The following is a 13,452-nucleotide window of genomic DNA, read 5'->3' as shown; positions in this document are numbered from 1 at the left end:
CCAGACTCCCAGGCAGCTCCCAGATATCAAACCTTCCAACTCTAAGGCAACCCGAGCCTTGAGACAGGGGAGTAGACAGGAAAGTGGAGCCAAGTAGAACTGAGAAAAAAAAAATTGACGAAAGTCTGGGTTAGAAGGCACCGGTGAGAAGGCACAACAGTAAGGCTGAAACAGTCACTCTGCTGACAAACGATAGGACTCTGGTTTCGCCCCAGGTAGGCCACTCTTCCGCTTCTACAAAGAAGTGGAGATGTTGGGGACCTGGCTGGGGAAAGGCCTAGAACAAGTTTGCTTCCTCTAGTCTGCTACATCCTTGTCTCCCGCTCTCTTCCATCCCTACAAAGTCACTTTGCACATCCTCACAGGTTGTGACTCAGTTGATGCCATAACTGTCAGAGGCCTCTTAGACTTGAGAAACTTACCTGAGCCCGTGAGGGAGAGTCGGTTGGAGCCGGTTCCCTCCCTCTCTGCTCCTGAAGGCAAGTGTCCACTTGGCCACGTGTGTGTGTGTGTCCCCCCGGTGTGGAAACTCGGAGGTAAGAAGGGAGTCTGCCTGGCTGCCGGTTTCTTTTTCAGGGTGTAAATCTTAGGGACCGGAGGAAATACAATAAAACTTCACCGTGCTGATGAACTTCAAACAGTTTATATCCCCTCTTGTCCTGAAAAGAAACACGGACCCGGGGCGGGTATAAAGAAAAGAGAACAATTTATGAGGCTAAGGAGCTTGCAGATTCTGCCCGCGTGGAGAGAAGTCTCCCGGGCCTCGGTGCCTTTCTCTGTAGCTCCGTGGCCAGGACTGGAAGCCTGCGGACACCTAACCTGGGTTCCTAGAGCCCAGAGCCCAGCCAAGGGCTCTGGATGCGGCCCTTGTAGCAACCTGCCTAGGCAGAGCTGGGCGCCCTGTACTCCTCGCTACAAGCCCGGATGATCTGCTATCTGCTTGATGCGGGGGTTTAGGGTTTTCCGCTGCTTTCTTCCTTCCAGACCTTTGTCCTGCCCCGCCCGTTTATTGCCAGGTACTTGTTAGAATGGGACAGGGTATAAGACTTGGAAAACTCTCAGGGCTTGAAGGGGGCTGAGCAGTGAGCCGCTCCAGAGGTGAAACCCTCGGGGGATCTCCTTGTCCCGCATACAAAGCACAAGTGACAGCACAGTGGTGCTCCTTGTCTCACCGCTTGCTTCTCTCCCTTTCTTTTAAAGGCTTCAAAACCAAATCAAAGCAACCAGTGGACCTCCAGTTGCCACTGCCTTCCATCATGGGCAGTTTGCTTCCCCCCCCCCTCCACAATTTTGTGGAATCCGGATTTGTTCTACCAGAGCACTGCATCGCAAAACTAAGAGAAAAAAAATTCTCTTTCTCCGGGAACTCCAGAGAACCAGGAGCCATGATAGTGCTTCTGACCCTCTTTGTGTACATGATTATGAGATTTAGGGGGACAGCAAAGGGATTCCCTGTACCCCCAATTATTCATCACCAAACACCAAAGCTTCAGGTCTAAAATACCCTCAAAAGGCCAAGATAATCTCAGGCTCAGCTCAGGTACTGGGCTGAGACTCAGCTGCAGACCCAGGAGGGGTCCCCTGCCCCACAGACACACAGGTGCAGCATCAACCTAGCCAACTCATTCCTCCATCCAGGAAGTGCTGCCAAGTCTCCCTCCTCTGGAGATTAAAAAATACAGATAGTTTTTTTTTTTTTAAAGAGATCTCAGAAAATACCAAGCTGTCTCCTAGCATTTAAAAAAATAAAAAATAGGGCTGGTGAGATGGCTCAGTGGGTAAGAGCACCCGACTGCTCTTCCGAAGGTCCAGAATTCAAATCCCAGCAACCACATGGTGGCTCATAACCATCCGTAACAAGATCTGACTCCCTGACTCCCGCTTCTAGACTGTCTGAAGACAGTTACAGTGTACTTACATATAATAAATAAATAAATCTTTTAAAAAAATAAAAAAATATAAAAAGCTGAACTGGCAGTCTCATTCTGCCAAAGATTGGCCAGCGGTGAGCAGTAGTGTCTTAGTCCATCCTGTGGGAGGACCTGGCACCAAGAGGAAAAAGCATCTGGGACAGGAAGTACCTTATACCCATGGAATATTTGTTTCCCAAAATGACATGGGGGAGCCCCTCCAGCTCTGCCCATCATGTAACCTCACTGTGTGCTCCCTTCCTTTGGTCATTCTCCATTTCTATTGGAAACACCGTGGTCATTCTATTGGAAACACATGGTCATTCTCCATTTCTATTGGTGACACCGTGACACCTTCTAATAGCATTTTTCTCTAGAAGACAGGAGAGGGAGGAAGAAGGACAGAGTGGGCCAATGGTCCTCAGCTACTCAAAACTATTATTTTTCTATCTCCAATAGAGCTGCCTGGTCACCGTCAGCCATGGCTCAAGATCAGTGTGCTGGCTCCCAGCCCACTGCCCGCCTGGTCTCTGTAGCTCCAAGTCTGGAGACAGGGACTCTTTGGAAAACCAGAAGAGTCTACAACCTTAGCTCAGCAACCTTGTGCGCATTCTCAGGAGGCTCTGCAGCTCCACAACTCAGGCTTTTGATCTCAGTCTCAAAAAGAAGCCTGCATGGACTTTAAGGACACCTCAATCCTGTTGGTCAGATGCCAAGCTATTTCCTTCCAAGGTCATCCTTATCTCAAAAATCAGCTTTCAAATGCTCAACACAGACTTCCCTGGGCAGGGCTACTGGTGTGTCTTCAAGTACCCCCTTGACTATTGCTGAGACACCAGTGGGAGGTTACTTAGTAAGTAAAGGCTATTTGGGCAATTTTTTCCTATCACCGCCCCCCCCAGATGTTTTCCAAATTCTTTTCCAAAACATATCCATCTTCAAATTATCTAGAAATCTTGTAATGGATCTATAAGAGAAAAGGGTAACTTTTCCATAACCCCTTTTCTTCTTGAACCTGGCTGGCATGAACGGGTGAAGGAGGTAAGGCTGAGCAATCTGGGTAGTAAGACGAACCAGTGCAGACCTAGACACAGAATCTAAGATCCTTAAAAGAAACTGACACGTTGAGACTCTTTTCTCCCATCTAGTCAGTGTCACCAGGACAAATATTTCTTTGAGATCCCTGGTCCCTCTCTCTTCCTGGGGGTTCATTATGAAGTAGAAAGGAGGCAGGTTTCTGATAAGTCAACGGTCCCAGAAGCCAAGTCCCTAACCCAAGCAGGAATTTTGTTTTGTTTAAGTCTGACACTGTGGCTTGGACAAGCAGCTCTGATCGGTGAGCGAGACCGAGGACGCGACCGACCTCTAGGCGGCGCCCTGGCGTTGAATCCTCACGCAGCCAGATCCTCTCCGAAGCTCAGCGTCCAATGCAGGGTGAAGAGACAGGTTCCTGCAGACGGACGGACGCAACGGGCCTGGTTGGCTTGGAGCTTGCCGCCAGCGCGTCGCCTTTGGCGCCCTCTGCCAAGCAAGAGAAACAAGATTAAAGAGTGCTGCCTGGAAAAGGATTGGACAGCTAAGGAAGGCTCCACCAGCCCCCACCGCTACTGGGGAGCCTTCCACAGCGGAGTCTCCTTTGATCTCTGCAGCCCGCTGCAGCTCAGCGCCAGCATCTTTAACTCCCTCCCTCAACTAGAAAAAAAAAAAAAAAATCAAGTAGTTAGCCCAAGATCTGAGCAAATATTAAGAATAATTGAGCAGGGCTGGGAAAACGTGCCCTCTACTCCAAAGCGAATGTTCTAGTTCAAATAATCACCATTCACGCCAACAAACATAATGGCTTTCTTTTACTATAATTCATTTCGGAACGACAACCTTTAAAGACAGTTTTTATTGCAAATTTGGGGTTTCCTGGGTTTTAGATTTGACACAATCCATAAGAACATTAAAAGTGAAGATAGAGGAAACTCAGATGGGAGACAGAGCCAAGAAAAACGCAAGTCAGGAAATGGCCAATTCATTACCTTCCTAGCTGAGTGAGAGTGGACCAGAGTTTTAGGCCTTCAAAAGCTCAAAAGAAAAAGACTCATTGGATAGGGAAGTGAAGTTTAAAAACCTTGTGAAACTAAGAGGTGTTCCTTATATGAATGTTTTATACACTCCAAAGCCAGAAGGCATTCCTAACCAGAACCGGTAATTGTATTAAATTCTAGGTGGAGCAAAGACAGACTTTATTCAGAACTCTGGCCCCTTGAGCCTGGGCTGTTCAGGACCTGAGAAGTATGGGACAGCAGAAATCAAGCTCTCTATTCTCCTTTCTGGGTGACAGAGACACCATTTTTCTGGAACCATCTGCCTAAGTTATTTCTAAGACAGAGGGACCAGAGAATCCCAGCACTGAGGGAAGGGCAGAGAGGAGTGAGGGAGTCCTTGGACCAGGCAGCAAAGAGCCAACTATGGGACAGACTGTGACACCGTGCCTGCCGGGGTCTCTGGTCCCAGAGGACACACGTTTCCCAGCCGGGCACCATCTCTCACGGACGCCTAATTACCCAGCACACATCTGGAGCAGCTGCGCCCCATCCGGCCCCAGGCGCATTATTTCTCTCCAAACTCTACTTTCATTCCCAAGGCTGAGTCATAAAAGACTCTGGAGGCAGAATAAAGTCGGGTCTGTGTGTGTCAGCATTCCTGTGTGTGAGTGCGTGAGTGCGCGCGCGTCCACGTGCAGTGTCTGGCGTCTGTGCGTCTCACTGTGATTGCCCAATGGATTCACCAAAGTTAGGGGGGAAATGGAGCGACATCAGGCGAATTCAACTGCGAACATACTGTGGGCCTCATTATCCGCCCATTTCAAGGGAAAGCATTTGGGTCTTGGAATTAGCCAGTTAATTGCCTCCCTTCTTTGTTTGTTCCAGGGCAGGGGAAACTATCTGCCTCTTAGTAAAGCATTCTATATTTCAAAACTTTAAGATATTCTCATGCTCAGTTTTATTTCCATCCTGTTATATCCTAAAACACTAAGATTTGCCAGGGCTTCTCTCTCTCTCTCTCTCTCTCTCTCTCTCTCTCTCTCTCTCTCTCTCTCTCTCACACACACACACACACTTCCTGATTGAAAAATATCTTCCTTTATACATCTGCCAAAAAAAAAAAAACAAAAAAACTGGATGTCTTAGATCTCAGGGTGGCTATAGTAATTCATGTACTGTGTGCCTAGAATTAAGTAAGATGCCTGCACAGAGAACATTTAGTAAGTATTAATAGAGTAAGGAAGACAGAGAGAGGAGAGAGGAGGGAGGAGGAGGAGGAAGTCTCCTTTGTTCTCAGAGAACCAGTCTAGGTTGGAGGGCAAGAGAGCCTCAGCCTGTATGTGTGTAATGTATTCTTTTGACTTAGAGCAGTGTCCATAAAAGTGAGGCCCTTTGAACCTCTTAGCCTGTAAACTATCTCTTCAATAAGGAACAGCGAATTGGGGCAATTATCTGGCTCATTTCAGGTTCAAACTCCCTGTAGCCTGAAGTTTCTGGATCTCCTGGGGTAGTCTGGGGAGGGGGAGGGTCCGCAGAGCTGGTTGTATAGGGGCTTCCTGGTGAGCCCTTTGCCTTGGCTGAGGTGAGTGGGGTCCTGCCAAATAAAGTGAATGGGGGGAGGGGGATAGGTGAGCAGAAGACTGAAGTGAAACAGAGCGTGTAAGAAATGACTGGAAAGAACTAGGTCTTGCACCTGCCAGGAAACCCTCCATATAGGTGGAGACTTTTGCCCAGTGGGGACTTTTTATTCCACATCAGAGGAACATTTTCTGAGCTCCTCCCCCCCCCCCCCCCGTGCCCAGCACTGGGCTGAATTCTGGGTCTCCGGTGGGAGCCACACTCCACCAATTTGGCGGTGCTGACTTGGCAACCAGCGAGAGATCTTGGCTCCTGGAAACAAGTCTAGGGATGTGTGAAAGGGGCCAACCCTGCTGGGGCAAGAACTTCTGGCCAATCACAGTATGTCCTTTTCAGGGCCTCAGTAATGGCTGCAAAGGAGGAGTCAGAGGGTCTGGAGCCCCCCTCCCATTGTCTGACGGAAAGAGGCCAACTCCACGGTGGGGACCATCCTTTGAGGGCGGGGTGGGGCAAGGAGGGGTGAAAAGATGACTAGAGGCTCCTGACCCTCAGTCGGAAGTTCCTGAAAACACCAATTAGCGCTCTTTAATTAGTAAAGCGGGGAGCAAATGGGTATATATTTCTTCTGCTCTGATTAAAAACATTTAGGTCAGGTTGTCACAGTCACGATTAGTCAGTTTAAGCTGTCCCAAGCAGAAAATGGTTTATTTTTTTTTTCTTTTCATTTTCGGCAGGGGTTTAAATACTATTAGCTAGCTAGCCATTGGTTCCTTGCCATAGAGCAGAGCTGTCGGGTTTGGCAGATGAGAGGCAGGCAACCAACAATGGTCAGGGTCCTACCTGATCCAAGGCACGATTGTTTGAAATGTGCAGACAATGGAGAACAGGGCATAGGTTACTCACATAAGTGTCTATAAGAAAGCAGGTGATTTCCACACCCCATCATTTGTTTGAGCATAGTCCTGGGGAGGGGACTCCTACTCTCAAAGCCCTGAAGAGGCCCAACTTTTTTTCTGGGGTGGGGATCTAAGTGGCTTGAGTATAGCTGGGGTAGGGCACCAGGACAGTTTTCCTAGCTAGAGAAGAGAGATACTCTTTCTGATGGACTTGAAATAAGCCACAACAGAGGAAGACATTTAAGGGGAAGTAGGGAGGTCCCCTGGGATCACCAGAGGTTGTCTGTTCTTCATGTCTCACAAAGAAGATGATAAAGGTATTTAGAAGCAGGCTGGGGCTGTAGCTTCATGGCAGAGTGCTTGCATAATATCCACAAGACTCCAAGTTCAATTTCCAGTTATATATATATATATATATATATATATATATATATATATATTCTTTTCAAATCCTTCTCCTTTTAGCAAAGTTTGATGTTTCCCAACCTCAGTTCAAGGCCTCAGCCCCAGGCAGTTAGAGGCTCTGAGGTAACTCAGTGGGTGGATCAGTACACTGACACAGAAGAGCATGGATCAGTACACTGACACAGAAGAGTGTGGATCAGGACACTGACACAGAAGAGCAAGAGCATGGAGTGGATCAGGACACTGACATAGAAGAGTACTACATTGCTGAGGATCCTTGGTTTCCAGTTCAGGGTACCAGCTAGAGGAAGGCTGGGGAAAGTCTTCTCTTTCCATGAGTTCTCCTGGGTTTTTTTGTTTGCGTGTGCTTTTGTTTTGTTTTGATTTGTTTTTGTTTGTTTGTTGTACCTAACAGGCTGCCTAAGCCTAACCTCCACAGGAATTGGTCTGACTGCCAGACCAGGATCAACATTCTCCAGCAAAGCTTCCAGTACTGCTTCATGCTTCAGTCCCCTTAGTCCTAGGGAAGAAAGGCTAGCTTACACTGGGAGTCCGGACATGGCTGCTGTCTCAGTGTTCTCTCTCTCTCTCTCTCTCTCTCTCTCTCTCTCTCTCTCTCTCTCTCTGACAAAGATTCTGTGTAGCCCTGGCTGTCCTGGAACCTAGAGATCCAAATGGCTGGGCTGTGGTTTTTGTTTTTCCCCTCCAAGACTTTCACTTTGTAGCTCTCTCTGCCTTTGAGCTCACTCCCTTAGACCAGTCTGGGCTCTAACTCACAGAGATCCACTTTACTCTGCCTCCCAAGTCCTGGGATTAAAGATGTGAACTGCNATGCTCAGCCCTGAGTATTTTCAAAGGTGCTAGGTGGCCTGGAAAACACAGAACTGCCAGCCAAAGGACAAGAAGTGAAATCTACATAAACTGACCAATATTTGGTTTCAGCATTTTTCCAGAGACTGGCCCCTTCCCTCAATCCAAATGCCTCTTAGTCTGGCAACTGAGTAGTGCTAACCCCCCCACAACCCCCCCCAAGCTATGGGATTTAATGAGGACTACATAAAAGGGGATGAGATCGTGTCTTTTATCAAATTTTAAAGTAACAGTGAGTGCCCCTGAAAACATTAAGAACCAGTCCCCTCCCCACCCCCTGCTGTTCACATACAAGCAACCAAAACTGAATGAGAGAGCTGTGAAACTTTGCTTGGAAAAACCAACTAAGGGGACAGCCGTGTGTGCTACAAAGTCCTGTGGGTACTGTCACCTGGCTTTCCCTAGAATATCCTGCATCTCTCACGGGTTCTGCAAGCTCTGGGGCAGAGGCAAAGCAACCTACAACACACTCGTTTTTTGCACACTTGCCTTATGATGGAAATGTACTGTAACCAAAGTTTTGGGGGGGCTTCTCCACCAGGACTTGAACCCTCTGTGGTTACTGCCATGTCTTGAGCTGATCCACAGAGCAAGTTTCTGAAACCATTTCTCCCCCCAGAAAATGTCTTTTTCTTGAGGGTATATTTCGGTCTAGAGGAATTTTCAGCTTCGTTACTTTAGGTCTAGGTCTAAGGAGCCAAACTGGAGACCCTTGAGCCCAGACAGCCAGTGTGCGATTGCTTCTTGTGACCTCTTGTTATTTTGGTCTGTGACAGGTATGTAGAAGTAGGCATTTAGTTTTAGATACCTAGAGGTAATAAAACCTTCCTCGAGGACTGTCATAGAAAGAGAAAATAAAGGGGAAAACGCATCGCTGGACAAGAGGAGAGAGATTGACCACTATCGACAGGTGGAGTGATCAAAACCCGGATGCTGAGAAGGGCCCAGAGGCACGTCTGCAGTTCCAATCTTTACTCCGAGGTTAATGATCTCATCAGCGCCCCCACGTTCCAAACAGCCCCATTACAGCTCCTCTGGCTTCTTAATGTTCTTTAATTAATTGGCCGGCACCCGAGGATGGAAGTGTCCCTTTGCTGGGGACCTAGTGGGGTTTTGCAAGTGTCTGTTAATGGTGGCAAGGGAGGTGGCATCTGAAAGAAGAACCCCAGAGCTGGGAAACATACGGGGCGGGGGCCCGGGAGTTGTGGCTCGGAGGAAGCAAGTAAATTGTTCCTAAAGGTGGAGAAATATTCCTCAGCTCAGGGATACCGAGACTCGCCCAGAGGATGCTCATTCGGTAAAAACAGGGAAGCCCGCCGAGGCGGTGGCCCTGATTCTCAAGACCATTGGGTCATAAGCAGTGAGATGCCACTTGGCAGTAAATCAGAGTTTTTAGTCTGCGTGGGGTCTGAACAGAGCCTCTCCAAACACCTGCATCTCCTCTGGTCCCAGAGGGTGGAGATTGAGGTCCGTCCGCAGGCCCTTGGCATTGCAGTTTGAGGATAGCATCTGTGTAATTGCGATATCCCTTTACCCCTTCAATGCGACTTCCCAATGTCAATGCTAGTTTCCAGCTCCACGCTGCAGGAGCTCTGGGTTAGTCTCTCTCGGGCTTCCAGAGTCCATCGCTATGGCTCAGAGCACAAATCTAAGGCGCCCCCACCCAAGCTTTCTCCAGTCTCTTTGAATCTGCGGCTCACCGTCTTGGCCACCTCTCCGTCTAGCGGCCTTCCTGTTTTGCATCACAGCCACAGCTGCAGAGGGACCAACGGATCGCACCGTAACTTAACCCAAGGTCCAACGTGAAATTGCCTAAAGTACCAAGCTCCATGTTCGTGCCATGGAGGGGGTTGGCGCACTAGGGGCATGTGAATCCATTATGTACCCTTGCTACCAGCCAGGAGTCCGAGAAGTTGGAGAGGAGACGCAGAGGCCTATTTTCCCTTCAATAACTTAACTCCAGAGATACCTGGTCCCACCAGAAGCCAAAGAAGTAAAGATTTAAAAAGAGACTTCTCATCCCGAGGCCCAGAAGAGGGAGGGACCTCTGATCCCCCTGGCTTACCTTGGAGCGCAGGAGCCCTGTCCCTGGGCTAAGGAAGGATAGGACTAAAGAAGAGTTAAAGGACAGAAATCGGATTGCTCTCCCTTTTAATTGTTTTTAAAAAGTGAAATATGTAACCATTGACTTTTCTTTCCACGAAGGAGTTTCCTAGAATCCAAAAAGTCCTCAGCAAACACCCTGGCTACAGCTCAAGGTGTAACTTTTCTTTTGAGAGAGACTTTTTTTTTTTTTTTTTTTTAACAAGACTTTAGGAGCTAGCTGCCTTCTGAAACCCGCTGTCTAGGACCTATTTTTCTGTGGTCATTACCACCTAATATCTAGGCATTTTAGACTAAAACCCCTTCTTTCTCCACTTTAGCTTAGACTCAGACTTCAACAGGTGTCCGGAAGTGCTTCAAAAGACTGGGACAGGACAGGAGAGACTTGGGGGGGGAGCTGGAGGGGGGCTCCAAGCCAGTTAACAACCGTGGGGGCACTTTGGTTAATTATCCAGCTTTCCTCCCAATAACTGTGGCTAGAAAGAGGGAGGAAAAGGGGAAGAACAGGAAGTGGGCTAACAATCACCACTTGGCATCTTCCTGAGAAAGAAGACGTTGAAATTCCAGACCCAAGTTTCTGGCCGCGGGTGCCAGTGTTTTCAAAGGTTGACCTGGTTCAGCGTAGAAATCTCAGTGAAAGGGGGGTTGTGGTAGTGAAGATCTACAGTCATTAACCATGTGTGGCCTCATTTCCAGACACAAACTGCACTCAGCAATTCGGAGAGGTGGCCTTAAACTGAAGTTCAAGGAATCAGAAAGCCTCAGACGTGGGGGGGTGAGGGAGAAAAAAGAAAAGAAAAGAAAGAGAAAGAGAGAAAGCTTTATGTCATTTTTCGGAGAAAGTCTGGGTTGGAAGCAAGAAAAAGAGGCATGGGATGAGAAGCAAGAGGTTCAAACCCTGTTCTTTAGTTCCCTAGGCTCCTCTGAAGCTCAAGTTGGCCCCCTCTCCGTTGCCAAACTGAGTGGAAAGTTACAGGGCAGCCATTTAACCCATTGCTCTTGGGAGGTGTCTGTGGGTGCAAGCAGATTACAAGTGTGGATATACATTCTCCATTGTTTATGATTTATGGATCAAGGTGGGTTGGGGGGGGGTGAGAAACATTTGGACAGCTAAGCAGGACAGGAGACCTTGGTCTCCTTTCCAGATTCTTTCCAAAAATCCTCAACCTCCCCTTCCCCTAACCCTCCCTCTGGATGTCTTTCTCTGTCTGCTTGGGTCTCTTGGCCAAACTGTAGATGTCCTCTGGCTACCTGAATACCTACTTTTTTTTTTTTTGAAAACTGCAAAAGCTATGATCCTGATCCTTATTCCTCTTGGGGAAGAGGGCACCTCTGGACCTTGAAAGGATTGCAGAATCTAAAACCATCCAAGTCTGGGATGCAGGACTGACTTGGGTGCCTAAGCATCTCTCCTTGGCTGCTGCCTGTGCAGGGCACATATTTCTTCCTTTCCCTCTTTAATCTTTCTCACCAAACCAGGAAAGACCATGAATTTTCAGTTCCTCTCTATTTGGAGAGAAGCACACCAAATCTGGGAATGAGGGAAAGGTGGAGGGAAGAGAAAAGTTTTGAGAAGGAGATTACCATAGATTATTTTTTTAAAAAAAATTCCAGAATTCAACAGTTCTATAGCATCTGAGAACCAATGTTTTACTCCAAGGGGGAAAGTCGGATAAAGGGTTCCAACTTCCCATGCCCCCTTATACGAGTTATATGAGGAGGCTCTCTCTCTCTCTCTCTCTCTCTCTCTCTCTCTCTCTCTCTCTCTNTGTGTGTGTGTGTGTGTGTGTTGGAGTGGGAGACCCCTGAGATTGGGGAGCCAAGAGCAATATAATTGTCAGTGAAGGAGGCTTCGTTTGGTCTCTGTTGGCTGCCTTTCTGGACTTGTAACCAAGTGCAATTGGTCCCAGGGTCCCAGGAAAATTTGGAAAGAATATTCTCTCAGCAAAAACCCCAGTCTCTCTTTCCTCAAAAGAGTAAGCTAAGTGCATCCAGAGACAGGAACTTGGCCCTCCGGAAGCCCAGATCCTCCAGTATGGGTCTCCTCAATTCTGTTTCTTCTGGAAAGCCCAGATCTGGGCAGCATGCTACCATATGTGAACTACACCGCAGACTGTCTTATTTGAAATGGGGAGAAAGAAGGGAGGTGCCCAGGTGAACGACGCTATTTTTGTTACTTAGCACAGATGTAATTGGGAGCGTGTGACTTTATGTGGCATGCTTGGGCAAATCCTCACTTATGCTCACTGACTAGTTTACGGAATTCCTAAGGCCTTCGTGTTCAATGACTCCTCAGAGACGCCACAAAACCCACGGGCGCGTGGCCTCTCTGTGCTTACTCTCTCTCTCCATGCCTTTTCAAACCTCGCATGGCTTCTGGTAAATGTCTCCAGAAACCACACCTATAGATTTCAATTCCCCCCACCTTCCGACCCTGTGCACACTCCGGCAAACGACAGACCCTTCTACAAAAACCCGCACGCACACATAGCAGCGTTTCTGTGGATGTGAGTTTCGAGTAAGATGGCGGCGTCTAGACCCCCTCAGTCGAATGCATGCTCTCCTTGGCAAGAGGCAACCCCGAGTCTCATCAAAACCCGCAATTTAGAGGGTAAGGGACTTGGATTTTTTTTCTTCCCCACAGTCAAAGACAAAAGAAGAACCCAGGTTCTTCCTCCATTCTTTCTCCATTCATTGGGGGGTGGGGGGCAGGTTCAGAGCAAAGAGCACGCGCACGCACGTTGGTTCTGCACCTGGGGCTCTCCTCTGGACCCACACAATTTCAGACGAAGTGCTTCATTTTTGTCGGGAAAGGAATGGGCACTTTTCTCTTCGAAGTAATCCCCACCAGGGAGGCCGGTTAGGGCAGATCACCTCTGCCACCTTAGGTCCTATTGCAATCTAGCCTTGTGAGCCAGAAGAACTGGAGTGGATAGAGATGCGGTGAGACAAGGGGAGGGGACCCTGGGCCCGTACCCCCGCGTTGGAGTGGAGCAGTTGAGCTAGAGAGATGGGGGTGGGGGGTCGGCGCGTCCTTGAATTCTCAGCCAGAAACCTAGGTCGGTCTGGAGCTCAAGGTTAAGCTGGTGGCCGCAATGCTGCTCTCGCTTGCTCGTCACCCTTAGTCGGTGATCGAAGCTCATGCCACCAGATCGCAAGGCCACGGAGGGCCGGAGGGCCGGAGGGCCTCTCCACTCTTGATCCTCCTCGGCGCAGTCCTACCCAGGATGAGCTCAAGGGCGTATCACCTACCTCTTAGAACCGCGCCGTCCTCCATCGGTTTCGAGATCCTGAAGTGTCTTGGGACCAAATTGGCGGTCACCTGGGAGTCGGCCCCGGGCCACCGCCTCCACCCTTTGAGGCCTCGTGAACAGTGCGTGTCTGGTGTGGTGGCGCCGACGGCGCTTGGAGGATCTGGAGAACCCTGCGTCTCCGTGGCGCCGCCGGTGGGTGCGGGGCGCGACCGCGTGGATCATCCTGGAGCCTCCTTCCCGGGAGCAGTTTTGCCAGCCTACACCGCCTCGGGTGCCGTCGGATCTGTAGGTAGCAGGGAGGTGCCAAGGACGGGCCAGAGCCAGCTGGAAGACCCAGAGATGGCTAGGAGGAAGAAAAGAAGGTGTGTGTGTGTGTGTGTGTGTGTGTGTGTGTGTGTGTGTG

The 13,452-nt window shown here is 49.0% G+C and overlaps 1 protein-coding gene across 1 annotated transcript; it reads right to left on the bottom strand.

Annotated features, from left to right (window-relative positions):
- Positions 1 to 314: 314 nt before the first annotated feature.
- LOC110331236 lies at positions 315 to 13,333 on the bottom strand. Its single transcript, XM_029546589.1, has 3 exons — positions 13,048 to 13,333; positions 3,274 to 3,431; positions 315 to 659 (listed from the first exon to the last, which is right to left on the bottom strand). The coding sequence occupies exons 1-2, from the start codon at positions 13,269 to 13,271 to the stop codon at positions 3,302 to 3,304; spliced, it is 354 nt and encodes a 117-aa protein (XP_029402449.1). The 5' UTR covers positions 13,272 to 13,333; the 3' UTR covers positions 315 to 659; positions 3,274 to 3,301.
- Between the last annotated feature and the right edge of the window lie 119 nt (positions 13,334 to 13,452).

The sequence above is a fragment of the Mus pahari genome, chromosome 14 (assembly GCF_900095145.1).
Source record: "Mus pahari chromosome 14, PAHARI_EIJ_v1.1, whole genome shotgun sequence".
NCBI classification, from domain to species: Eukaryota; Metazoa; Chordata; class Mammalia; order Rodentia; family Muridae; genus Mus; species Mus pahari.
The sequence above is the reverse complement of the archived record's forward strand: the minus strand, read 5'-3'. Positions and strand labels throughout refer to the sequence as shown.